The following is a 27,215-nucleotide window of genomic DNA, read 5'->3' on the forward strand; positions in this document are numbered from 1 at the left end:
ACGAGGTGAGCAAAACAAACAGTTGAAGTCAAAGAACGAAAGAGGGGGACATAAAGCTGCACGTAAAGCTATAAATAGCTTTGAATCGGTTAAGATACATTTCACATTTTAAGAAGGGACTGTAAATATTGATTATTTTTATGATTTTTTTTTTAAAACTCACAAAAAAATGATTATGTATTAATTTTTACTTTTTCGCTCATTTTTCGCTCAGAAATATCACTAAATGCAAGATTGCGGTCTATTTATTAAATATTTAAGATATTTTATACAGGTACAAATAAATTCCTTTTTATATTTTCTTGCTCAGAAAATAATGATTTTTTTGCGATTTAAAAAATAAATCTCATAATATTTACGGTCGTGGTTTTAAGAGAGATTAGAACCTGAACTGAATCTGTTAGGGATAACTCTAAACACTTACCCCTCTGGAGTCTCTGAACAGTATGGCGGCATGGTGTGGGTCCAGAGTACCATCGCCTCTGAGCCCTCGACCGGCGGCACCAAGGGAAGCTCGTCGTTTCTCCAAGTCCGCAGAGGCACGACGCATATGAGCACCTGTCGAAAGGATAAGAAACATCAATAAAGCGCCAAGATAATATAAACATTAGGTATAGACATAGCCCTATTCGAACAGCAAGTACCAGGGAAGTAACTCATAGCCCGCGAACCCTTTACCTTCTTTGACAATACGATCGTATATCTTGTAGGTGGCACCGCAGTCGTCCAGAATGCGATTCGGGCGACTGAGCGTGTTGACGTCCAAGCTCTTGGAGCGAGTGCGGAAGTTCTCCTGGGGGTCGTTCTGGGGGGAGGTGCAGACGCTCTGGGCGTCGTGGTGTTTCCGCGGCCACACGTGCATCTTCTTGCCAAAGTGCTTGAGCAGCTCCTGAATGGAGTGGTGGTGGTGGTGATGGTGGTGGTGATGGTGGTGGTGCTTGCCGTGCTTTCCATGACCCTCCTTGTGGGGCGAGTGGGGCTGATGCTCCTGCTCGTCGATGCTGAGACTCTTGGCGAAGGACGCGTTGTCGAAGCGGTGGCGGTGGAAGGCTCCGCTACCCGTGCCGCTGTCGGTGCTGTTCATCGACTGGCGCGAGGAGTCCCCACCCACACTGTAGTCATCCAGCGAGGTGTGGGCGGCACTCACGCGGTGGAATATGGAGATCGCAGAGGGGCGTTCGCAGCTGCGCTGCTGTTGTCCGCTGGCACCGGTGTGCGTGAAATACTGATGATCCGCCTGGGCCTCATAGATGTCGTCAAGATCGTGCGGAAAGTACCCGCCGCCGCCCACAGGCGCCGTCATGGGTGGTGGGGAGCCGAAGTCGGGGGCCCCACTGCGTCGCATGCTCTGTAGGATTTGTTTTTCGTTTAGTATTGTCCTCAACTTTGTACTTCTGGGTAGGAATGCAAACCAAAGGACCTAATCCGTCGTTGGGTTGCATCCCTGGGGGGACCTGAATACTCACGCCATAGATCGCCGGACTATGAGATCGTTCCAGGAAGCTGCGCTTCGAGGAGGGTGTCCGCTTCAGGCTGCCGCTGGTGGGGTGTTGCAAGTGACTCTGTGGCTGATGGGAGTGGGAGTGGTGGGTGGGCGAGTTCCGGTAGTGGTGGTTGGCCAGCGATTTGTTGGCGTCCGGCACCGCCTGCGGCTGTGAGTGGCGCTCGCTCTGCCACTGGGCATAGGCACTCCCAGTGACGCCGCCCAGGTTGTCCGATGCGCCCCCACCACCTCCACCCCCGCCGCCCGAGTTGTTGGAGTTGGAGCTGGAACTGCTCGAGGAGTCCACGCTGTAGAGGCGGCTGCCCTGAGAGGAGGCCTCGGCGCTACTTCCGTACCCGGGATAGATGTTCCGGGACCAGCTCTCGCCCCCGCTCATCTGCTTCTCCACGGCGTGCTGGCGGTAGAGGTGCGTGATGCCGTGCATTTTTGGGCCGTTTCAATGTCTCTGTTGTCTCCTCTCCGCTTCTTGATGCTTCTCTCTGTTGTTACACTTTTGCGTTGCAGTGTAGAACAAGTGTTCTTGTAGTTCTTGCTGTTTGTATTGTTTTTTTTGCTTGTGCAGCTGCTGCGCTTGTCAATTTAGTTGAAAACACTGCGATCTCGTGTCGCCGTCTCTCTTTCGCTTCGTAAAAGTCACATAATCCTTCAACTGTAAATAAAAATCACATCACACTCAATCGCGCGCTCCTCTTTCCTCTCACTCCCACTACAAAGCGCACTTGTCGGAGCTTTCTGTGCTGCGTCTCGCTCCCGCCTAGGTTGAACGCACTGAAATTAAGTCAAAGCTGCACACATTTTTGCGTTTTATTTGTTTTTTGTTTGCCACGACGCGGTTGTTTATTTTTAACATTTTAAACACTTTTCTCCCCATGATGGCTCTTGGTGGACTAACCCACAACGAGAACAGAAGTTGACGGCAAACACACTTGCAGCCGTCAGCTACGAATTACGAATGTATTGACTGGCGCACCGACTGCGATGCGGTGGCTTTTTGGCTGCGACGCCGGCGTTGGCTGAGCCAGAGGCAGAGGCAGAGGAGGCATGCACTTGAACAAGTTCAGCCCCACCACCCACAACAAAACAACAAAAAGGCAGAGTCAATGTGCGCATAGCTCCCATTCGCATTCTAGCTCATTAAATTATCTGCTCGGAGGGGATACGACTTCGGAGGGGCTGCGTAATTTTGCACATAATTAAATAAGTTCTGATCGATTGCACTACGTGCCACCAAATGTGGTTGCGCGCCACATGTAACTTGTACTTTGACCAGGGCCACTTCCAGGCCAGGCAGGTGACAAAAGTTCAGTGACAAGATTGTTGCAGTACTGCTTGGGTTAGATCTTTAAGAGAGCATACCAAATTTGACACACTTGTCACCTGGATGGTTTAAGTTCCGTTTCCCACTCTCTGTGTTCTGCACTTCCAGGCCTAGCGGCAGGTGACAAAAGTTCAATGACAAAAAGTACTGCTCCATTGTTGCAGTATTGCTTGGATTAGATCTTGAAGAGAGCACCCAAAATTTGACACATTTGTCACCTGGCTGGATTAGGTCCCGTTTCTCGCTCTCTTGTTCTGGGCTTTTCACGACTCTCTCTCTTCTAGGCCTGGCGCGCTTGCGGTTCTGTCTGTCGCCACTGGCTGGCTGTCAACCCTCGGAGGTAATTAAATTATTTATATTGCAATAAATAAAGATTGCTCTTTGCATCTGTTCGCCGGCGAGGGGATTGCACGCTGATAGCTTTATAAATCGCACGCACACAAGCCAACTTGAATGCTTGATTTAAATAAACGGCCTTTATCTTGGTCGCTGTGTAAAAACAAACAACACACAAGGCGCAAGAAGGCGGGGGAAAGGCTGGGGGCGGAGCATGGAGCATGGAGCATTTATGAAGCAAGTCAAAGCAAAGCACGGAACAATAAGTTAAGTTCTATTTTTATTATCAGCGCAACAACAACTGCGAGCGATTCAAAACAGAAACAGAAGAAAAAGGAGAGAAGACGCATTGATAAACAGAAATTGGTAAAGAAGGTGGGGAGGGGGCGAGGGGGAATGGCAGGAATATTGATTAACTTTTTAAGTGGCTTTCAGGGATATTTCACAATATTTATCAAATTTAATGCAATTTGCGAGACAGGCATAGAACAAAGAGCGGTTCAGTTGAGGTTAAGTCAGTCGCCACCTCCCTGTTTCACCTCAATCAAATGTGAACAAATAATGCAAACAGTATATATTCGAGTCTATATGTATGTATGTTGATGAGCCGGTCGCCCACGCACCTACACGTACGTATGTATTTATTTATGTTTGTATGTTGGCACACTCGCGTTCACGCACACAACCGCTTCGCTAAGAATTCGAGCGAAGAATGAGAACGAAAAGAACAAGCGGTGCACGTGCTGCCAGCTACGCGTAAACAAGAGAGGGAGAGCGTGGGATGGGCAGATGGGCTGTTACTTAACAGCGCTCTGTTAGAGCTCCCAGTGGGGTGGGGGTGGCGGTGGCGGAGCAGCGTCCTTGAATCTGAACGCTCCGCAGAGAAGTGTGCAATGCGGGAGTGAAAGTATGAAAATTGAACCGCTTCCAGTGCAGTTGCCACTCCAGCATGTGTAATCCATTAGCGACGAGGAATTTCCATACCAATTAGTTTGGAGGGCATCTCAAGGGCACAAACATATTTCGCACATAAATCAACAGAAGAGCCAAAGAAATGCCTGCGTCAAGACATGTGAAAGAGTATGAAAATTCTACTCGGCTCTCGAGTGGGGAACAACCACATTAGCAGCACATTATAGCCGCAGGGCTTGAAAACCCTTCAAAGTATGCAACGGCTAAAACGTGTTACGACCAAAACAACGATAACGAAAAAAATTCAAGGGTCAACTTCCTTTCGGTTGTCTCCCCCCCGATGTGGGGGGCGCCTTCCTCTAATCCCACTCCCGGCGCATGCGCGGGACGAAAGTGAAAGTATATAACACACATAGGAGTATTCGATACTATAGGGAGGAGGTCTGTATACTACAGGCGGTTCCAAAAGTCTTCGGCTCTGCGGCCGAATTGCGCATTTAGGTCAAGTGTGTACGCAAAGGAGCATTGATTAGCGAGTGCGATTTTTAAATGCCAAATTATCGGGCTGATAAGTGGCGCGGCAGACCCCCACTAGACAAGCCGCTGCGATAAGGAAGTCCCATGGAGCGGTAGAATTTCGGGCGATAATGGCGCTGTTGTTTGTTTGCTGAGGGCCTATCGCGAAACTGATTTGATTGACGGGCGCTGGGGCGGGCGGCCGTAAACAAGAGCCCAGAATTGCTGCCCATGTGGCGTATGCTTAATATGCTTAATAATAACAGCCGCTAGAGCTCCAGTAAACAGAAACAACACTTCTTTTGGCCGCCTGCGCTGCCGCTGCACTGGTGCGAAGTTGGCCCATCATTTACCTTGAACGTGATTGGATATCGGATATGTGTAAATAAATATCGAAGCTTGCTCCCCTTCCCCCTGCCCCTGGCATGCCCCTGCCATGCCCCCCATGCACTGGTCATGCGGGCAACATTCTGACGGATGTGCTAAGGTGTGCGATTTGAGTCGGTCTTCTGTGTTAATTTTCGCTCTTTTTTCGGCTCCTCCGGTTTCGGGTTTGGCCAAGAGCCCGCTTTATTTTTGCTGACTTCTGTTTGCTTGTTTACGCTGAAAGCAGATAACCCGATGAATCAGCTCGGCATGGGAGGGGGCGCGGGCGGGGATTTCAGGCCAAATATTTGAACTTGCTCCCGGCCAGGCCGGGGTGTAGGGGGAGTGCTGGCTCAAAATTCGAGAACCCCATGATATAACAGTATTCGGGGCAACGGTCTCGATCTCCGGCTATAGACTAGAACTGCCTTCGCTCGGAATAGAATAGAAGTCGGGGCTGGAGTCCAATCACAGACTCGTGTTAGCCAACGCTTGAGGAAAATGACAGTTGGCCGGCTATCAGCCCAAGTGCCACACAATTATCACTCCAAATGGATTCCTTTTCGGGACTTTGCCCACTGTCACAAAAATAGAATTGATTTGCGACCTTCGCGCGAGTCGCTGACCTCAGCTTTCTGTTCAGTTTTCCCCCACCACCCCCCTAGACTACATAGGAATGCACACGGGTCACGACCTTGGGGGAAACTTTGAACTCAGAGCGCTGCCAACTCTTGGCCCTTACAGGTGTCCTCGCCTCGTTCCAAGAACCAGCCCGCAAACCTGTCATCAGAGACCGCCGAGTGCCCGACACCAGTTTGCACTTGCCAAATGATTGGATGCATGTGTCGCGTCCAGTTGTCGTGGGCGGGCATTGTGTGCTCCGCCCTCCGCCCCCCACCCCGGTGCAACCGCTTTCGTTTGTTGTCGTTTCCGCATCATTAGAGCCGTGCAATTAAACAAATGCAAACGCAGCTACACGAGTGCGGGGAGGTGCCGAGCGCAACCGGAAGAGCGGTCGCCGACACCCCCTCGCCGGCACGTAGAACAGAACTTGGCTGGCAGTTGCCATCCGTTAATTAGTTTTCGGTTGGGTCTGCGAGAAGAAGCGGAAACGCGGCGGAACCGATGCAACCTTGACGGTCGGGGTGGGCCGGGGATTATCCGGTGCATGGCGCGGAATAGAATAGAACAAGTCCTTCAGGGTTGTGCGTTTTTGGCAGCAAAAGTGTGCATTGCACTGACTGACAGGTGGTTGGGAATCCGAACCAAAAGATTTCCTTTCCTCTTCCAATAATATCTCAAAGAAATACGCAAAGATATGCCGAACATGATGGCATTTGAAGCTAAACCGAATCGGATAATCGAATAAGCAAAGCACTAAAGTCCAACACTTTGAACATTCAGTTTTTCAGAAACACCCCACTTCTGGTGAGTCATTTGAACTGAATTTCGCAAGTGTCCCTGCTTTTCAGCCACTTCGAATTAGTGGGAAAACAAAGGCAAGAATAAACAGCGCCCGGCGGAGAAGACCTTTGACGCCCCCTGGGGATGAGTCGGCTTCAGTGGCACTGGAAGCAATTCAACGTTGACTCGACTCACGCGTTTGGCTTATATAACAGCTGCGGACATACGTACATATGGACGTGGTCTCACGGCCCGGGGATCGGTGAGCAGGTGGAGCTTCTCCGGTGGCCGGTATTTGCTGTTTGCAGCGCACACAGCCGGCGAAATTTGCAAATGAAATGAGCCGGCAACCGACTCGAGATTTCCTCGCAGCAACAAGTTCACAGAGAAAAATAGTTTCAAAACAACAGGCAACCAAGGCTACCTTAGACACCTCAACGAACTGCACTTTTCCCCCAGTGTATGCTTAGAATTCGAATAATGAGTGCAGGCTATTTTCTTCGCAGCCCGCTGCTTGTTTACCCTTCTAATGGAGTCCGACATCTGATTCACATTGGCAGCTCTTTGCATAACCACAGCAGGTGAAGTGGCTCAACAACCGAGCAAAGGGGAAAAGGGGCTCGACTTGGGTTTTCCGCGCAATTGAATCTATATTACCCGCTGATCTTTAACCCGGCGCTGGCCTTGAAGGCCGCCCGGCTCGCTGGAGCTGTTTGCGGAGTGGTTTCTGAGCAAAACAGTTTCTCGTTCAAATATCCAGCTATCTGCCGTGTTTTTGGCTTTCAAGGGGCCGTAACGAATGAGGCTCACGCGCCCAAAAGCCAAATAGTTGTGCTGACGTCACGAAGGCTATTTATCAAAGGTAGTCACGACAGAGGAACATCGACCGACGAGTGGGGAAGAAATGGAATTAAAGAACTCTTTAATCGATTGAGTTTTCTTTTAAATTGGAAGGTTTTCTTGGACTCAAGAAACTAGTTCCAGTTGTGTAAAAGCCATGTATTAGATTTTATTTTTATTTCCTACTTGTCTAATTCCTTTTATTAGATAATTCCTACTTGTTTAGACGGTTTTTATATTTTGTAGTTGAACTCTGTATCAACGGCTTGGATCACAATTTCAGACTGTTACTAGCCGGCCACTGCCAAGACTAATGATTAGGCAAGCTGATGAATCTGCCAGGTTTCGGCTATTTTTTCCCATCTATTCTCTAAGAGAAGCTCCCCCCCAGCTCCTCCGAATCCTTCACAATGTTTTATTTATTAGCCCCCCCTGCTGACGTCAATGGAAATGGGACTTGGAAAATCATGCAAATGAGTGGGCACGAGGCTCGACTGGATCGTATTTTTGGCAGGTTGTCCGGCGTGCTAATTAGATTTTACGAGCCTAGTTTGTGGCTTTCAGGCGTGGCCGTGTGGCTGTTATTGAACTTGACTTTTGGCTTCTGGCCAAGATGCGACACGGAGATTGCAAAAAGAAAGAGTCAGAGTCGCACAACTAAACTGGGAGGATTACAGCCCCATTCCGCTCTCAAGGACAATGGCTGGAACAATACACGAGTCGAATGGACTACAGACAGTTGTCGGGACGACGAGTGAAAAATGAAAATGTTAATGTCAAGCGTAATGAAAGCCTGCCGGCAGGAAAATTCATTCTTCTAGGCACGCAACTGGCAGTGGAGGCGAGGATAGAAGGAAACAAAGGCCCCTAGGAATGGCCCTACAGTCCTCACTGCCTTTCGCTGAACCCTGGCCCCCGAAAGCGAACCATTTTACAACTTCCGCATGCGAAAACATAAAAAATCCGCAATTAGCAAAATTGCGGGCAATCATCCTCGCGGCCCTCGAAAACAAAATACTTAAAGCACCGAGAGTCAGCAAAACATTATTAATTGCTGGCAGGTTCTCCACAGATCTTACAACGAATTAATTTGTTGACTGTAGGAAAGTGTGCTCGGATACAGTACGAGTATAAATATACACCTTTCGTAGATATATCTCTCGGAGTGTGTGCATATCTAGCGGGGCAGCGATGAGCAAACAGTTGAATTGTTATTCTTGTTTTGTTATCAGCCAGTGAGGCAAAGTCTTGGGGCTTGCGAACGTACGATTTCTGTATAGTGGCTGTATAGTGGTGGCTATTGGGTAGTGGGCTAGTGGCTATGAAGTCGATATACGAGTGTGTGCCCCGGGCAAATATAAACTATATTCCACATTTAGTTTGCATAAGATACCTGCGGGGGGCTGGCCTGCGAATTGCAGTTTGTTTACCCACTCAAGTGCGCCGCAAATTTGAGCACTTCGCTGTTGACCAATTGCTTGTAGCTCGATAGCCATCGAGCGCTGTTTGAGCTGTCACCTCGCCCTGGACTAGCTGCCAAGGTCACTTGCTTTCTTCTCCACCATTCGATCTTATCAGCACAGACTCTGTTCTACTACGCCTCTGCCTCGAGGCGGGGCAGCCATCGATGATAGGCAATCGTGCATGCTAATTAGCGGCTTTTAAAGTGGGTGTGTTTGACTTTTAGCAACTCTCATATTTGATTTGCACACACGCTGCTACGGCCGCACATCTGTAATCAAGTCTATATATACCGCGATATAAATCACTTCCACCGGCTGCGTGCTAAAATCTGCGAACTGCACTCGATATTTGTGTTTCAAATTAGTAACCCACACAAAGAGGAGGAGCAGAGCCCAGAAAGTCACGTTTAAGGGCCGCGCGATTGTTTCGAGTATCAAATATATTCGAATACGTGGCACTATCTGGTTGAGCAACCTGCTTGGCCACTGCCTAGTGTTTCATTTATTTCGAGGCCAGACAACGCCTCTAGGATCCCACTAATCTCTCAGATTTCCCCTTTTAGCGGGGCTCACTGTGACAGGCTGTGAACTGCTGCCCACTCAGCTCGTTTCCCTGTTACTGTATCCCATTCGCCTCGTCTGAAGCTGGGCAGATGCCATATGATACAGGATTTAGTGACACAGAGCAGTTCAAGGACAATCGCTGTGCATGTGTGTGGACATTACGTGCGTGGTCTGGAGCTGACGCGCGACATCCAGCCGGGAGAGGTCGTTCCGCGAGTCTTAACAAGCTCTGGCTCCAAGACGAGGACGGACCTCGAGGAGACCGCCTGGGGACCTCATTAAGCTCGCCGTTCGGCGTGAATGCAATTAAGCGAGAGAAATGGACTCGAATTACCAAGAACGCTTAGTCCGAATAATGGGGAAATGGGAGAAAGGAGAGGTTTAAACAATCAAGAGGAAAAGTTAATAGCAGGGTTTGTGTCATAGTTGCTAAGCTGTAACTTTAGGAGCAGAACCGCACTACAAGTGTGTTGCTTTAAGATCTGGCTTTGGAGAAGTCCAGCTGTTCAGAACACCCTGTATGCTAAGTGCACTACAAAATTTATGCGGCAACAACAAGAGCAAACAAATAGCCGCATTACAACAACAGCAGTCGCAACGTGTTGTAATTAAGGCAACACAGCATGAACAACAGTCTCACAACAACAGAAACAACAGATAAGAAACAACAATCATCAGACAGGGGAGGCAGCAATATGAAATATTTATGTTGTTGCGGGTTGAGACTATAATTGAGCAGCTCTAAAAAGCATCCACACCAGCAGCAGTTACAGCAACAAATCGAAATAATACAGAAATTTAATTGCCGTTTAAAGTAAGTTCCTCGTCTTGACCCAATTCCCAGGGAACAGGCACAAACAAAAGGCTGCCGCGCAAACATCTACATACATTGCGTTTCAAAGCCTCCGATTTGATCTCCAAGTACGAATCCAAAAGCGTTTTGCTCGGCGGATAATTCTATTTTCGACTCTGCGGAATGATTGATGATCGAAGTGCAAAGACTGCATCTGCCAGATACAAGCTTGCATCGGGTGGATGCATCCGTCGCACGGCGAAAAGCTTCTGGCAGCAGGGGTTCAGTGAACTAGACTCAGAAAACAGACTTTCGAAAACAGACTAGTAAGATTTCGTGGAAACCTGTCGTTGTTTTGGGGCTAACAGGTTTCGAGTGGAAATTATTAAAATCTATCCACACCGCAGCGGATCGCAATCTTTGTTGCATTCTACGCCTCGAAAAATTCAGATATTTGTTTTCGGAAGAGTGTCTGTCAGAACAAGTGAAAATGCAATTGCGAAATGCGAAAAATAAATGGGAAAAGTGAAGGTCGCTCGCTCGCTCGCCCACTTCGCAGACTATCCAGCTCCATAATTCCCGTATCAGAGCTCCTTGTGGCAGAACTCCGCCTTATAAGGTGGGCCTACAAGATCGTAAAACTTTTACGAGTCACTGTCCGCGTTACATCAGTATTCTGGCAATGGCATGGCGGTTGGCACTCCCCCAACGGCCAAACATAATTCGCATAAACTCGCACACATTCTCGCACACTCTGGCCCTGTATCCCACAGATACAATGTTTGCGGGGAAAGGGAAAGGGGAAAGTGCTATGTGTCTTGTTTGGTGGCTTTTGCGTCGCACGCAAAAACCTTTAAAGAAGTACTGCCAACTCTCTCGGAGAAGGCCGCGCCGGGTTCTCTTCTTTCGCCGGTGGTTGTTGTCCAAAACAAAAATCGAGAATTCCAGGGAAAAAAAACGAAAATAAAGCGCAGCGAGAACGATTTGGCTGCGCAATTTCTTCTCTGCCGTGTTTTCATTTCTTCGCCTCCGGCCGCTAGTGTTCCCCTTGCCGGCCAAACGAGAGCGAAAGGGGGGTCTGCCCACATGCTGTTGTTTATCTCGTTCCGAGACGGCGGCCCGAAATTTAATTTCATTTATGGAGGCCCCCAAATAAACAGAGCTGAGAGCCCTCCTGGAGCACTTGCGAGCCGCACATAAATTTGAATCGGATTAGCTGCAAAACAGATTCATTCAGAACATGATGGCATTCTGGAGGCCCATGACGTGAGCGGGTTTTTGGGCCAAGTTGTGGGGCTTGGGGGCCCTGCTCCTTATTTGTTTACTCGGCGAGCGAACTAATAACGCAGCAAACAGCTTGTCTGGGCTTCATAAACCGATTGCGAAGGAAACCGAATCCGAAACTGACCTATTCCAAGCGAATTTCAATTGCTGATCCGCCGCTCATCGTGGCGGAAGGGGGTGCGCTATTGGGACTGATTGTGGGAGCTCTGGTGGGGTTATCGCCAGGGGCGTCCGGAACTACGACTGGCGGATGTGGGTTAGTGCGAACTGCCACCTCGCACTGCACCCGAAAGTCCCAAAATAAAATGCAAATCAAAAGAATTTCGATGTTATTTATATCGCAGGGGAAGAAACAAGGAGCAGAGATCAGGCAGACACCTGCAGAGCCCGTTTCCAGATCATTTGACTTTATCCAATTTTGATTGAGGTTTATTATGCAAAGCAGCCCCCCAGCACAGTCACACACGGTCGGTCGGACGGTCGGTCCTCGGCTCATCAAAACATCACCCCCGGACATTTGGCTCTCGCTTACGTCACACCAGCAGCATCTCGAAAACAGCAGCCGATTGGCGCCCCTCGGTTATAAATCAAATCGCAGCGCTGTTCCCTCTTTCTCGACTATTTAAATATTATTTGGCGAAAACAAAAGAAGAACCGAAATGTCGGATGGCAAGAATCAAGACTGGGAGAAGCCGAAACTGCTGCCGGAACGGAAAACGCTTATCACGAATGTGCCACCTTTCCGAATTCTAGAGGAGCACACACACTTATTCCAGGAAAATTAGAAACCTCACGGAAACCTGACCATCCAAACTGTTCGGCAGTCGTGGCTCTTTCAGCACCCACTGCTTTCCGAGTTCGGTCCATTTTATTTATAAGATTCAGTCACATGGTCTCTGCTATTTCTGACGCGATTCAGGCGTTTTAAACGAATCTTTTCGGTTTAATTTTTATGGCATTACACATCCCCCGGCTGTTGTTTGGATCTTAACTTGTTTTCTTTCTTTCGATCGATTTCTGGCTCTGTTGTGTTTACGTTTATTGTATTATCGGATGCGGATTATCGTGTTAATTAGCGAGACGGCTTATCAACTGGTTTATTTCGCGTTAAGGCAATCCGATGTACGCCGCTGTTAAAAACAGTCACTACGAATATTATTACACAATCCTTATCACAGCTGCCCCCGCTCGGAATGCTGACTTTAAAGAACCGTGACGTTTCCAGCCCACTCCGGCGATTTCAGTGTTTGATTTTGACCACAAACTGCCCGCTCATGCAAATTTATAGAGGCGAGCGGAGCGGTTGAAAATATTCGTGTTGTCGAAAAACTGGATTTTCTTTGTTTGAAACTAATTATGTTTTCGAATATTATAATTACTGGCGCTGACCAGAGGGCAATTTCTTAAGAATTATTACTGATTCCCCCCGTTGCCAACCGCTTAGATGCTTCACTCTGGGCGAGTCAAGTGCGGGTATATTAATTAATTCACAAATCGAAGTCACTGTTAACGAATCACGTGGGACGCTGGCTGCGACGTTAGCTGAGCATCCGACTCTGCCGGCAGTTGGAATCGAAATGAACATACAGGGGGCCGCCCATGCGGCTCGTAGCCAGCTCGCTCGAAGATACAGATACAGATACAGATACAGATACAGATACAAGCGTTCCTGCGCTATATAAGGCCTTGTATCTGTGTGCCAGCCGGCAAGGCGGTTTGCGGCTGTGTGCGGGAGTGCGGGCCTCTCCGCCTTACGTGTGTATCCACACAGATACCTATGTACGGGGCGAGTGATACCAACACACACACACCTTATCTGTAACGCGAGAAAAAGGTGAGCACAACAGAAAATCAAGCGAGCAAAGCAAACGCGGAGAATCGAAGACAAGCCGGAAAGGCCGTGAATAGATAACCAAATGGTGGCTGATTAGGGCCCGCTCAGGGCTTGGCGGGGCGTGGCAGGCCATCAGCTGACCGGAGGTGGCAGTCGCCAGCGATCGCATCTAATTTCGAAACACTTTCTGTTTTTCGTTTCCTTCTCGAACTCTCTCCGCGTCACTGGCGCTCTCTCGCTCTGCCCAACAGCGGAATTTCGATCTAAAGTGCAACTTCATTAGCTCGAATCACATTCAAGACAAGGCTTACAAGACTCAACTGTGTTGCAATACCTCGCCTCTTAACCATTTATATTTTTATATAAAAAATGAATAATTTAGATAAAAGCCCAATACCAAATGGAGAGCCCACTGTGCCGCTTCTGTTATTGGCATTAAGCTCTGCTCTTTGCTGTTGTTTTTTGTTTTTTTCGTCTATTTTTGCGCTATTCATTGGACCTAATGTTCTTTTTGTTGGTTCTTGCTGTGTGTGCCGCAACGCACGTAGGCCTACGAGCCCTTAGCATAGCTGTCTCCGGCACCCCTGCTCCGGCCGCTCTCCGGGCCGGTCTCCGGGGGTGTTGGTTCTGCTTCTCAGTGGGTCGGTGGCTCTCCGTCACGTCTGCAGCCACCGAGTCTGCTCTAGTTCTAGCTGCGTCGACTGCGCAGTTGGCGCTGGCGTTTTTATGCTGCTCGAGAGTAACAACAAAAAAGCTGTCACAGGCCCAGTGCCTTAGACATGAGGTAATCTGAGGGGGCCACAATAGATGAAAAATAATTCATATGTATATTAAAAAATTAGATACCTTCCTTTACTTTAGCTTTAAGCCCCTTTGACCTACGCCACTGACCGTGTACATGAGGTAACAGCACTAACCAACACACACCCACACCGTACGTTATGCGGCAGCGTCCCTCGGTCGGTTGGACGGGAGGTGGGCTGTACGTATGCAGTGGGAACCGCGCGAAAAAAAAAAACATGCACGTATTTACAGCGTCTGGGCTGCCTTCAAAATCAATGCCGCTTGAGATTTGTTTGTGGGTTGCAAAAAACACTATTTAATGTGCTTTCTACGCCCCGGTCTGGCATCTGGCATCTCCTCTCACTCGCTCCTGCAGCACTCGTGCGATTCAATTGCATTACGTCATGGCCGGAGACTTGAGATACTTGATACGCCGCCAGCCGACAGCCGGCCGCAAGCAGAGTAACAGGGGTAAGAGCGAACAAACGATAAACAAAAGACAGAAAAACAAAGTAAATAAATAACAGCGGAGACACAAAACAAAATAAAAATGCACCGCCCAAGAGCTGAGAGCCGATCGAGAGAGAGAGCCTGTTTTCAGCCTTCTTCTTGCAGCTGACATTGAAACTGCAGGAGGCATAAGAGGAGTGGCAACAGAGTGCAGCCTGTACACGCTGCTTTAGAACTTTCAAGGTCAGCCAAAGGGTAAGTATTCGAGGCAGAAGCAACAGTTGGCTTGCCCTTCGCCCCACAGTGCAGCCGCCCCGTTTCTCTTAGTGCCTACCCACCTCTCTTGCGCACCCTTAACACATATTTTTGACTCTCCCGCAGCATGAAAATAGTAAACATGAAATAGTAAACAAAGTTTCTGTAATTCAATTGTTGACTTTCTGTTTGCGACAATTGTCATTGATGTTTTTCTTATTTCTGATGGCGCATTCTTGGCTCAGTTGTTATTGTAATGCGAGGAAATTCCATTCCACTTTAATTGAGCTTTCGAAACAGGTGACTGGACATAACTTTATTAAAATAAATAAAATACCTAGATAAATCTTAAAGTTAGTGTTTAAAAACACTTATAAATTAGCCCACTAATTAAGACTAATTCGATTGAGAAGGTTGTAATATTCCTTAGCTTTATTATTCGAAAACAACAAAAATTTCCACCGTGACAGATGTTCTCACACCCACGCACTGGAATTTATTACTCCCAGCCCCTGCATCTTGTTTATTTAATTTCGGCGAGTTTCCGATCTCTTTTCGCTGGCCAGCAAATAAATAAAAACGTCGATCCGCACTTGGCGTTTACATATGTAAAGCGACTTGCCGGCCCATTTGGGCTGGGATTGGGACTGAGGGAATTCGGTACTCCGGATCGGTCCTTCGAGTGGCATGGTTAGTAGTATTTTCAACCTGCTCTCGTAGGCGCTCCTCGGTATCCTCGCGGCGGGTCGCACGGGCCTCCATACCCCGAATCCGTTCGGGAATTCGGTACTCCGGATCGGTCCTCCTGGCGGCACAGTAAGCAGTATATTCCACCTGCTCTCTTCTTCTGGCTCATTTTTAGCCAATATTGTCTATATAACTTAATATTGGCATTTGGAATGAATACAGTGCCATTTCTCCCTTTGCAAGTCCTGTAGTGGCTTGCCAGAAAACACCTGCTTATAAACGGACACAAATTACATGGGTAGCACTTTGCTATACTGAGGTTTGCACTTTGCAATTTTTGACGTGTTCCTCATATACTGCAAAACTTCCATGTTTTGTAGTGTGTGGATTTCCAAGAGGGCATGCTACGAAGAGCGGTCATAAGATAGACAGAGAAAAGCTTAAAAGCTTATCATCTAATATCGTTGATCTGCCGGTTACTTTGTTAAAGGGAATAAATATCACGCGATTCTTATCTTTGATTTTGCATATCGAGATAAGAGTGCCGTTATGTAAAAGCTTTTTCTTTAGCATAGTTACGGCTAGATTTGCATTGGAGAGCTTTTACATTAATTGACGAGTCTGAAACCAATACGGCTGCTGTCTTAAGAGGATGGCAGGGCAGGATGGTTTCAGAGTCTGGAAAAAAACAGATTTTTGCGATTTTTTTTTTCATTTCTGAGTAAATATATTTAGTCAATTTTTTTACACGATAAATGGCCATATTTGGAAAGTATCTAGGAATTTTTATTTTTAAGAAATAATTATTATTTATCCCGTGACGGGCAGTCGGCCGGAATCGCTTCAAAAAATTATTATCTTGCGGTGCGTAAAGTCTGGCCTTACAATCTTATCGGAAACAAAAAAATTGAATTGATTTACTTAAAATATTAGTTTCTTGTGTGGATGAACAAAACCATTTTAAAAAATATGCGATTTTGAATTTTTGGCGCGGTTGTAAAGTCGGAGGTACCATTTTTACACAAAAATTAGCCCATTATTGCCCGTAAAAATGGTAAAACCATTGGTCGAACCACACCCATACATTTTGGTGGATTTTGGGTGGGAAGGTAAGTTTGACTGTTTTTTTGTTCATATCCTGGTTGCTGATTTTGAGCGGGAACACTATTTTATTGTTGCATCATAATTGGCTGTGGCACTTGTGCCGATGTGCACACATAGGTAAGACCCTTTAACACATTTGAATATTATAATTTACTATGAAATCATACAAAAATTTGAATAAAACTTACGTAGAAGTAGAATGAATTTTTCATGATTTACTCTTTATTCAAAACTTTATTATAAAAACTTCACTAATACTTGACTGATTTTCAAGGAATCGATAAGTAGAAAAAGAAGTAACGATTACTAACTACTCAAAACTCCGTTTTAAAAGTTAATGAAAAGTTATAAGTATCTCTAAAATATTAAAATTTAAAATATTACATTCTAAAACATTCATAAATTATATTTTATATCTCGGAATCGGCTCCCCAACGGCCCAATTGGCCAATTTGTGAATTTCTTTATTGTCCCAAAAATTATGCTTAGATCTGGCGAAAGTTATGTGAAGGAGACTATATATTCTTCATTTAAAATCCGAAAATAATCCGGTTTTGCCAAAATTAATTAGGATCGGCAGACTATATCCAAAATGGCACAACCTTAACGGCAAGGGTATATCAAGTTAATTCAATTTATAATTTATAATTAGATGGTCTTTATGGACTTCTCTGCAGAATTCCAGTAGTGGGTGGAGAAAAGGAGCTCCACATTCAAAAAAGGAATCTCCATAATGGGGAGCAATCTCAAGTATTTTCATTCTAGAGATGAGCCCTTTTTTTTAATTTTTGACGAGTTCCATTTAAAGGACCTCAACGAAAGATATTCATATTATAGCAAATAAGAAGTATATAAGAAATATTTATATATTCCTTAGAATGCACCTTCCCACTATTCAAAGTGGAAGGTGTTTTGTGTGGGGGCTTCTAACTTCAGAGGTCACTTGCAGATATTTTATCTGAAAACAGTGAGTACATTTGGTAAAGTAGAGACATGTTTAATTTTTAATTAAATTTTTTATGATTGAAAGAATAGGATCGGCAGAAATTAAAAATGGCATAACAAGTGCAATTGACCTAATCAAAGCTGACGGCTTCCTATATAGCCTATATAAATGTGCATCTAATTGCGATTCAATCGATTTTCTCAAAAGCCATGGTTTGCCGGTCTCATACGATCTCCGCCACCTGCTCGAAAAATTTGTAAAAAAAAGGTCATGTTGACATTATACTGAGGAAGCTAATAAATGAATATGTTACAAATTCAACATGTAGAAATGTAATAAATTAATTTAGAAGTGTTGTGGAAAGAGCTGTGCCCGATTCCTTAAAAGCCCGATATTTCGCCGAGGTATGCATTTTTTTTTTAATAATATATAAATTGAAATAAATTGAATAATCAACGTCCAAGAGGGACAAGTGATTCCTGAAATCATGTCTTCGAGCTCGGTTGCATTCCTTTTTTAAACAAATTACACTGTGATTTTTCCCAAAGAAAGCTTTAAATAGAGGTAAATAAAATTCCTTAAAAACTACTTTATTGAACTTGCAGGACAGTGCGACACTTTCCATGGGATTCTGGAAGAACGGCTGCCGTTGAGGTGATGCCGGGACTCGCTTTTGACTCGACTAGCTGCTCCAGCCGCAGCCGGCTCCTCCCAGGCCACCTACTTGCTCTCCTAATGAAATCTCCGAACGTGAAGATCTAGGTGCCGCCCTCTAGGGACACTTCGCTCACCAGATATCACTTGGGAGGCGCAGGGATGTGGGTCATCCCACTGATCACAGCTGATAGCTCACCTGTACTGCACCACCCTTCCTTGACTTTCGTGTAATATTGCGCTAGAGTGACTGAAGATTCGCTCCCGTGGGGCACTGGGGCTTAATAAGATCGGCTACTGCCTGCTTTCTGTCAAAACAGGTGACTGGACATAATTTTATTAAAATTAATAAAATACCTAGATAAATCTTAAAGTTAGTGTTTAAAAACACTTATAAATTAGCCCACTAATTAAGACTAATTCGATTGAGAAGGTCGTAATATTCCTTAGCTTTATTATTCGAAAACAACAAAAATTTCCACCGTGACAGATGTTCTCACACCCACGCACTGGAATTTATTACTCCCAGCCCCTGCCTCTTGTTTATTTAATTTCGGCGAGTTTCCGATCTCTTTTCGCTGGCCAGCAAATAAATAATAAAAAAAAAAGGCGATCCGCACTTGGCATTTACATATGTAAAGCGACCTCCCCCCATGTATCTGAAACTCCACTCGAGCGCTTCTGATTTGTATTTGGCGCGAACTGTTGTCGGTGTTTGCTTTGTTTTAGTTTTCGCAGTTTGTTCAAGATATGTACATATGAGTGATGTGTGTGCGACGAGTGGTTGTTATTGTTTTTTTGCGTCAACTTCAAAGTCAAGGTCGATTTGACTTTGCCGCTTCGCGGTGGGCATTTAATTAAATGGGCTTACGGCTTACGGTTATTTGGTTATTTGTAAGTTGTAAGGTAGGCTTGCTGTTCGAAAGGGGTCTTAACGGAAGAGTCTGTGGAAGGTTCTACTCACTTTGTACGGCCAACTGCTGCTGATGCGCCGCCGCTCGCTGAAAAAAAAAACAAAACATTTATTAAATTACCTGCTAAAAGGAAAGTTTCCTAGGCTAACTTAATTATTCAAATTAGTCCTTACATTGGCCATCATGGCCCGAATTCCTGGCAAGGACTGCACATCGAGGGAGTGGCTGCGCCCCCGACGGGTCTTTGTGGTGGGCGAGACGGGCGGGGGGCCGGGCGGCGTGGCCGAGCTGCTGGAGTGCGTGTGGCGATATATCCACCGCTTCACCGCCGACATTTTGTCTTTTTTTTTTGTATTTATTTCAGTTTCATAGGTGTCACCTTTGGTGATTCATATTGTTCCACTACACCTTGTTAATTTTGTTTTAATTGCGCAATAAAAGTTTATCTGCCAAAGACAATTTTGAATATTTTGGGTTCAGGTGCACTTTCCGTTGAAAGAACCTCAGCGAGTCGCAAGCAGCTCACTGCTTGCGCTCAACTGCTTTCAGCCGCAGCTACCGCCACTCAACGCCAGGTGGCGGTTTACACCAGTCGATTTTTCTCGGTCAATATCAGCGTTTTCAGAAATACTTTTGTTTCCCGCTTTATTTAATGCGTCCTAGACAACAATTATTATTACTCTTACAAAGTCGTAAATTATGCAAATTCCCCCACTTGCGAAGTCCAAGAACGGTAATTTTATGTATATTTTTTAATTAGCGGCAGGAATTTTCTCAGATTTTCCTGTCTTGGCTCGTGTTTGTTTATTTTCTGACCGCGGAAGGCGCAAATGAAATAATGCCATTTATCCAGCAGAAGTATAATTTTATTCGGCTGTCTCGCTACCTTGCCCAATCACCCCGCGAATTAATCCTTGACCCCGAACTCTTTTAATTAAGAAATAAGAACAAACATGCCCATCAAGTTGGCGAAGATGACGCATTAGAGTTGATTGAACGCTGGAAGAGTTCATTGGGTCTGGGAGGAGGCGTGACACGCCACATTGTTTTTGCTTTGCGGGCGGACTACTGGACGGCGGTTCTGATTGCCTGTCGTGTGTCGCCCAATTGAAATTGACAAAAACTTTGATTGAAAGGTTCCCACAACAGCGAGAACAGCGGTTCTATTGAATGGAAAGCAATTCCCCGAGCAGGAAATATTTATTTTCTTCTAAAATCAAGATATTATTATTTAACTACATACGCTTATTGAGACGTGTGCTTATGGCTTATTAAAGCAGCCATTTTGTTTTCTTTTATTATCTTCTCTTTCATATACGTTGTTTTCCGGCGATACTTTGTTTTTGACGGAATTATGGGACCATCAAAACTACACTTTTGGGAATACACTCAGCTTCGACGTATTTCTTTTAGATTGTAAGATCGTCATGATCGTCAATATTAGCAGGAGAAACAGCGGAAAATTTAATAAATCAATAATATACGGCCCAGGGGCTGGGCGAAACAGACTCCGGGGAGCTGACGACAAAACGCAAACAGAATGTAAGAGTCATTAACGTTAATTAGCTGCTCGAGCTGCTCGAAAGGCAAACAAATAAGCCAAACGGCAGGGAGACAATAGTGTTGCAAGGGTTGGGATGGAGGGGGAGAGAGGGCCCCAATGGACCACAATTTAATATTCAGCTATAAGTAATTTTGATTTGGATCCATTTAGCGGTCCAGGTCTGGTTGGACTAGTGCCAGTCCGAAAAACAGATCGCCCTGCCGGCCAGAACGCCAAAATTAGAAGCTGTTAATTAACAGTGCACTAACAGAGGCATGTTAATTGGCGAGCGGCATGTGAGCGCAAGCGCGTCACACTTTGGCCAAAACAATTGGTAGTTTCCTTATGTAACTCATTGGGAGATTTTGAGGGATGTTTGGACGAGGACCATCCTCCTTTGGCCCCAACTGTTAGCTATTAGTTACCGGATCCAGCCCCTCCCGCCGTAAACAAGCTTCCCTGTCAAGTGGTTGACCTCCAAGGCGAGTGCGATGATAAAAGCCCAAATAAAAACAATGAGCAAGCAAATATTATTATACACCCAGAGAGGATCCCCCACAGCCGGCCAGCAGTATTCGCTTTTGACAGGTGATTGATTAACAAGCAGAACGGAGACAGAGACCCGACCAAAATAGAAACAGTCAACAAGCGGCCAAATAGAAAGCATTCAGGCTGAACTATTTCACTTTCTCGCACTTCCTCGTGGGACATAAAGTGGAGAACTACAAAGCAAATAAACAGAACATAAGTGGGCATATGCCTTGTAGGGAAACCCGATTGCGATCCACTCGATATCGATATAGCCGATTTGGTAGCGAACTTCCAGCTCGACTGGGCCGTTTTTAATTTCCATCTGGCCAATTATCATTATTTTTAGTATTCCCCTAAGCTATCTGCCAAAGTTTTTATTTGTTACGGCCCCGTCTTTCAATTATCTTATCTGCTAGTCTCCCTTCCGCCGTGCATTCTAAATTAATTTTCGCTCGACCGATCTTCCCCAGGCATACTTCTGCGGTTAATGCTGATAAGCCTTTGTTTTCCCCCCATTTTCACTCTGCAAATAATACCTTCGGGCTTATCACGCTGCCTGGTGGCTGGTGCTTGGTGCCTGGGAGTTAAGTAATCAATGGGAATGAGCCCTGACCGTGATATCATCCGGGGAGAGCCATAAACTAGTAAATAATCGCCATAGTTATGACCTAATGGCAGAAATGGGGAATTTGTGGCTCCTGTCAGGGGGGTCCTTACAGGGAGTCATTGGGACACAGCCTCCAATGGCCTGCTGATTGATGGCCAAACACGGTCAGTGCTGTCAGCACACTCGCTGGAACCCTTCAAAGGCCGATAATTTACTTTTGAAGTATGGCTAATTGTCACTCAGCCATAAGCACCGCCATAAATGCCAAGAAAAACTCGTGTTTGCTGGTTTTCCGCCCGCGGAACACACTCGGGGGACTGGACACTTGACAAATTGGCGACTAAGGAAATGGCTTAGGCGGCTTTGGCAACAACAAAGCCGCCAAAAGTGACACGGCCAGAAATTGTTTAGCAAATTCGTGAATACGATAATAGAACAATGAGCACCACCACAGAGGGGCGGATCACATGCTGGCCATTTGTTTGGCTCGAATTATTTTTTGGCTTGGTTCTTACGGCCTAAGCCCACTTCCATGCGGCAGACAGTGCCTTCAATTAAATAAATACAAGCTCACGGCGTGGATATTGCGAGAAATATGAAAGTGCCGCGTGTGGTTCGTCAATGAACTTGAAAATTAAAAACAAAATTTGTCCGCCACGGCGCTGAGAGGAGGCGAAAATTATAATTTGAATTAATTGCTGCGGCACATTAGAGCGTAAATGGCAACAAAATGGCAACAACAGATAAATATGCCTGATTTAGAATTAAATAGTATTTAAATTGTGCAAATCTGAGCCAAGAAACGGTGTCAATAAATTAAAAAGCCACTTCAGAGTCCACCAAAACATAGTGAGTGACTCATGTTGATTTTAAACGACAGAATACATTTTGTTTTTCACTCGATTTATTAAATTTGTAGTCACGTTTGGGGGATTTGGTCGTAAATTATAATGAATACCACTCTACACGAAATATATTTGGTTCCAAACGAACTCGAACGGTTTTTATGTTTTATTCCAAACAATTTAAATGATTTTCACTTTGCAAGCACACAGTACTATTCGTTATTTTTTGGTTAAAAACTGAAGGAACTCAAGACGCGCACAATTCGCTGCTCGGCCCGTCCAATTGGAAATGCAATTGAAAATATCAAAACCGAGCACGGAGCGTGCGAAAGAAGAAAACAAATTCAAAAGTCGACGACAGCGGCAACAGTGGCGACGCTGTCGTATACGTAATATTTTCACTGGTGTGCGTGCGTGTGTGTTTGAACAACTTTTCCGCAAAGTCCAAAAACTGTCAACTGAGTGTGAGAGAGTGCGAAGAAAGCTTCGGAAGGCGAAGAAAGAGAAACAGCTGTTGCGATCACCTGTTGGCGGAGCTTTCGCTCTCAAGGATTTCCCAGCTTGCCAGTGTGAGTGCGCCACAAAATAAATATTTTTCATTAGAGGCTCTTTGTTGTTAATTCCCTATCTTGGCGATAAAAACAATCACGCAGAAGCGCAGCTTATCATTCAAATCGAGTGAGGCCTATCGCCCGGGAATCAAAAATTGCTCATAATTATTAATAGACGGCCAGTGAATGGGCGATTATTAATGACGCCTGCTATCGCTGATAAGGCTCAAGTGGACTTCTCGAGACTGCTTGGGATTTGGTGGTACCTCATGGCGGTTCCTAAAATACTTAATCTCACACCACTCGATTTCGAAGCCATTTAATGGGGATTAGCGAAATTTAGTCTTCCCCCAAACATTATTTAATTTCTTTTTATAAAAAATATTATTGGTTTTTTAACATTTTTAGCAAGACACTCCTAGACTCTTATTACTAGTCTTCATTTGCACAAGATTTCGTGAGAAATAACAGGAGCATAGCCATAATGGACTTTTTCGACTATGTAACATCCGGTTCTCTTTTAAGTTACTTTTCGTAATGAATATTTTTCAAAAACCTAACAAAATATAATTTAAATCACATTATGGTGTATTATTTTTTTCTTTTCTCAGAAGGGAGGATGTATACGATATTTCGAAACCTTTCTAAGAATCTAAGACGTTCTAAGGAGATCAAGGACGTTTTAAGGAGATCAAAGCCATTCTAAAGAGATCTAAGACGTTCTAAGGAGATTTTAGACTGCCTCAAAAATCATTTTCACTCGAAAAACCTTTCTCAAAAATCAAAATTTTCTCTACAGAAAGGTATTATATTTTTTGGCGGAAGTGGGATTGACTAAATATGAAACAAACAAAACTGTATTTTCTTTAATTACAACGAAAATTTTTAAGAAATATTTATTACATTTTTAAAAGTTTATGCGTTTGCATAAACGCCCAAATAAATAAATATTATTGAAAATTGTTATACGCTCAATAAGCGCCACTGGCGGGCAGTAATAAAATTATGCCAGAAACATCCCATAAAGACTCATGTAGAATTCATGCTAGCGTGCTAGCCGCTAGATGGCGCTTGCACCACTGTAGAAAATATTTACGTATGTAAAATGTAGGTGTAACCTAAAAGTGTCCTACTCAAAGTATCGGTTATACGGACTTTAGTCGTAATAATTAATAATACAAACTTATACATTTTAGCTTTAATATTAGAATTCTTAAGATCTATTTAAGTGTGCTTACCGCTTTGCGCTTGTCGGCTTCGCTGGCCGCTGAATTGGAGCGGTGCCGGAACAGGTCCATCACCTTCGTCATAGGCGAGCGCTGGGAGGCGTGCGGACGCACTGCGGTCACCGTGTGGTAATACTAGAGAGGCATTAAGTGGGTTAATTGATCCAGGCAATTGCTTCCAGGATTCCAGGATCTGGTAACTCACCTGCGCGTCGCTACCTTGGTGAGGATGGGCACTGCCGTCTTTGTACTTGCTCTTGGCGGAGACTGTGCCGTCGGCGTTAGTTATCGTCACGGCGGGGTGCTGGCGGTGGCCAAAGTTCTGCATGGCCACCTTCATGGAGTTCATAAGGCCACCGGCTCCTCCCGCGCCAGCCGCTCCGCCGGCGGCTCCCGCTGTGGTGGAGGCGGGCGCCGTGCCCCCGGACACGGAGTATGTGCTGCTGGTGGCGCTGCTGTCGGCGGAGGAGGGGTCCAGAAGGTGCTTCTCCTTCTGCCGCTTCGCGTCTGACTTAGCCCGCGGCCGGAACACATCGAATATCGTGGGCCGGCGATTGGGCGAGGCGATGCCGTGCACTGTTGACTGGTTCAGCACCGGCGAGTCCTCGCCACTCCGCCTCCGCTCCAGCGAGCCGGAGCGCGATCCCCCGCCGGCCATGGCCATCCGTTCCGTGCTGCGTGAGATCTTCTCGCTGTGCCGGTTAATCTTCTCCAGCTTGGCGGCCTCGCGCTCGATTCGTCGCGCCGTTTCGCGCTCCAGCTTGCGGGCCTCCTTCTCCCGTCGCGACTGCTCCTTCTCCTGCCGCCTGTTGGAAGGGAAGAGGGAAGCATTCGGAATCATTTTCCTGCGCCCCTATGACATTGTATCGAATGTGTGACCTGATAACCTAGTAACTTGTGTTTCAAAAGCCAAGGGTGACTCTAAGACTCAAAGGATTCAACAACTTGTACAATTAAAAACACAATTAGTGTCCTTGAAGCATGTGTTCCTACTGTGGCTACTATGATTATTGACCATCTCATAGGTAAGATCCGTTTAAAATAAACTAAAAAGCAAGAAAGCAAAGCTTTGGGTGGAGTGGACCATTAACACTTGTTTTTACGGGTCGATCCTTATGGGAAGAAGGGCTGGAAGCTGGGATTGTATAAACTGCCACCCAAATGCTCTCAATGCTGTTTAAAGTAATCTATGTTTACTTAAATATCTCATCCGAATAATGTAATCTATGTATAAAAAATCAAATCAAATAGAAAGGAAAGTTTTTTGAGAGAAACGGATGTTGGACCAAAACACCTTTACGGAGATACGATTGTTCAGATTCTATTATCAACAAGTTTCTATATCATCGTTTTTTCCTGACACTTCTAAATAGGTTTTTTATTTTTTTTTTATTTTTTAGTTTTCAGTTTAAGTTTTGGACCAGTTTGAACAGATGAAATAAAATAAATTAATTAAATTAAGAAAGTTTTAACACTTAAGTTACCACATTTGCGATCCATCAGTAATATACTACATCTCTCTCCCAAGAAACTATAGGAATTGGTGCCAAGTTCCGGGCATTACAGCCTACATATACTTGCAACTTTTGGCAGGAAGTTTTGAAACGGAGAGACATTTGGATGGACATGCATATACTGACTTAAAAGGTGATCCTGACTAAAAATATGTGTATGTATTTTATCTCATTCAAAAAAATGTTTTTTCTTCCTACTGATATTAAGTTCCAACACTTACCTTTGCTCTTTTTCCATCTTCTTGTAGGCTTTCTTGGCCGCCTTGGCGTTGGGCTCGGCGGGGGCGCTGGAAGGCCTGGATCCCGGCATCCGTCCACTGCCGCCTGGTCCTCCGATGCTGCCATCCTGTTCCTGGAATCGAACATGACGTTTTTGAGAAAGAGTCTGCTGGGGGTTGGAGTTCTCATCTAGTTGGCTTCCGATCTGGAGAGTACTTTGCATGTTTCTGGCGCCACCGGCCGAGGCAAACTAAAACTAAACGCTCCCAAGAAGTGACAATCGAAGGCCGTCCTCCCCGTATCCTATCACCCCTCCCAGCTATCTACTGGATATATACTGTCCAGATACTGCCTTGCCCCCGCTTTCCGCCCCAGCTGATGCAATTATGCCGAATTGTCTACAAATACAATTTATTCGCCACAATACACAACTCAATGGCGTAACCCGGAGAGACGGCAGCAATTGGAGGCCCAGACGACGCCCGATGCGTCCGTTTAATTGAGCCCAGGACAGGACGGGAAGACCTATCCTGTCCCATCCTGCGGCGCCTCCAATCGAAGGCAATCAATTAATCTATGATTACGCGAAATTGCAACGAAATGTGAAACAGGAGACCCAGTTGCCTGGGCAGCCGCGACTAGTAATTTTTCCTTCCAAAGAAGTACGCATTGGGGATCGAAACCCGTCTCTTATGAAACTAATTAATAGCTAATAAGAATAGAAACTAAATAATTATACAATTCTATGGTCGAATTGGGAAATCCCCTTAAAACTTGTTTAACTAATAAGAAACCCCCTTTGATTGATGGGATTTTAAACTAATTTGTCGAAAATATGGTATTATTATGAAACAATAAGATACTTCTGCCCTTTGCCGCAAAACTATTTAAATTATTGCCACTTTTATCAACTGCTTCCTGAAATTGTTACCAACTTTCACAAAATTATGTAGATTTCCGTAATTAACGATCTTCAGGCTTATTTTTATTTGCGAAAAATCGGCAAAGCCCTCAAGCAATAGACCTCACCTGTATTGGAGTTATTTTTAGCGAAACAACAAAGAAATAAATGCCGAATGTTGTATGGCTTTGTGGTTGTGTCTTTTTGAAGTTTTTGTGGTTTTATGGCCAGAGGCCCATTGCCAAAGTGCCGAGTCACGTGCCCCGAGGGCGCAGACGGACTCGATGAGCCATCAAAGAGGGAAAGGGGGCGAAAGTGGGTTAAGCGGCGGCTACACGGATAATGGCTTCA

General features: G+C 45.5%; 1 protein-coding gene across 9 annotated transcripts in view; it reads right to left on the bottom strand.

Annotated features, from left to right (window-relative positions):
• Window positions 1-27,215, bottom strand: part of LOC6505807 (5'-AMP-activated protein kinase subunit gamma-1) — a 63,854-nt gene that overhangs the window by 8,996 nt on the left and 27,643 nt on the right. For 5 of the 9 annotated variants that reach the window (XM_014905313.3, XM_014905314.3, XM_014905311.3 and 2 more), the window contains 5 exons: window positions 25,966-26,096; window positions 24,436-25,036; window positions 24,243-24,365; window positions 18,978-19,014; window positions 425-558 (listed from right to left, as the gene is read on the bottom strand). In XM_014905313.3, coding sequence (XP_014760799.1) covers window positions 425-558; window positions 18,978-19,014; window positions 24,243-24,365; window positions 24,436-25,036; window positions 25,966-26,096 — 1,026 coding nt within the window. Of the gene's footprint in view, window positions 1-424; window positions 559-678; window positions 1,349-1,466; window positions 2,500-12,737; window positions 12,874-18,977; window positions 19,015-19,100; window positions 19,369-24,242; window positions 24,366-24,435; window positions 25,037-25,965; window positions 26,097-27,215 lie in introns of those variants that run through there. The other 4 variants (XM_044714205.1, XM_044714204.1, XM_032449684.2 and 1 more) reach the window with 4 other exon arrangements.

The sequence above is a fragment of the Drosophila ananassae genome, chromosome 2L, assembly GCF_017639315.1.
Source record: "Drosophila ananassae strain 14024-0371.13 chromosome 2L, ASM1763931v2, whole genome shotgun sequence".
Lineage (NCBI taxonomy): Eukaryota > Metazoa > Arthropoda > Insecta > Diptera > Drosophilidae > Drosophila > Drosophila ananassae.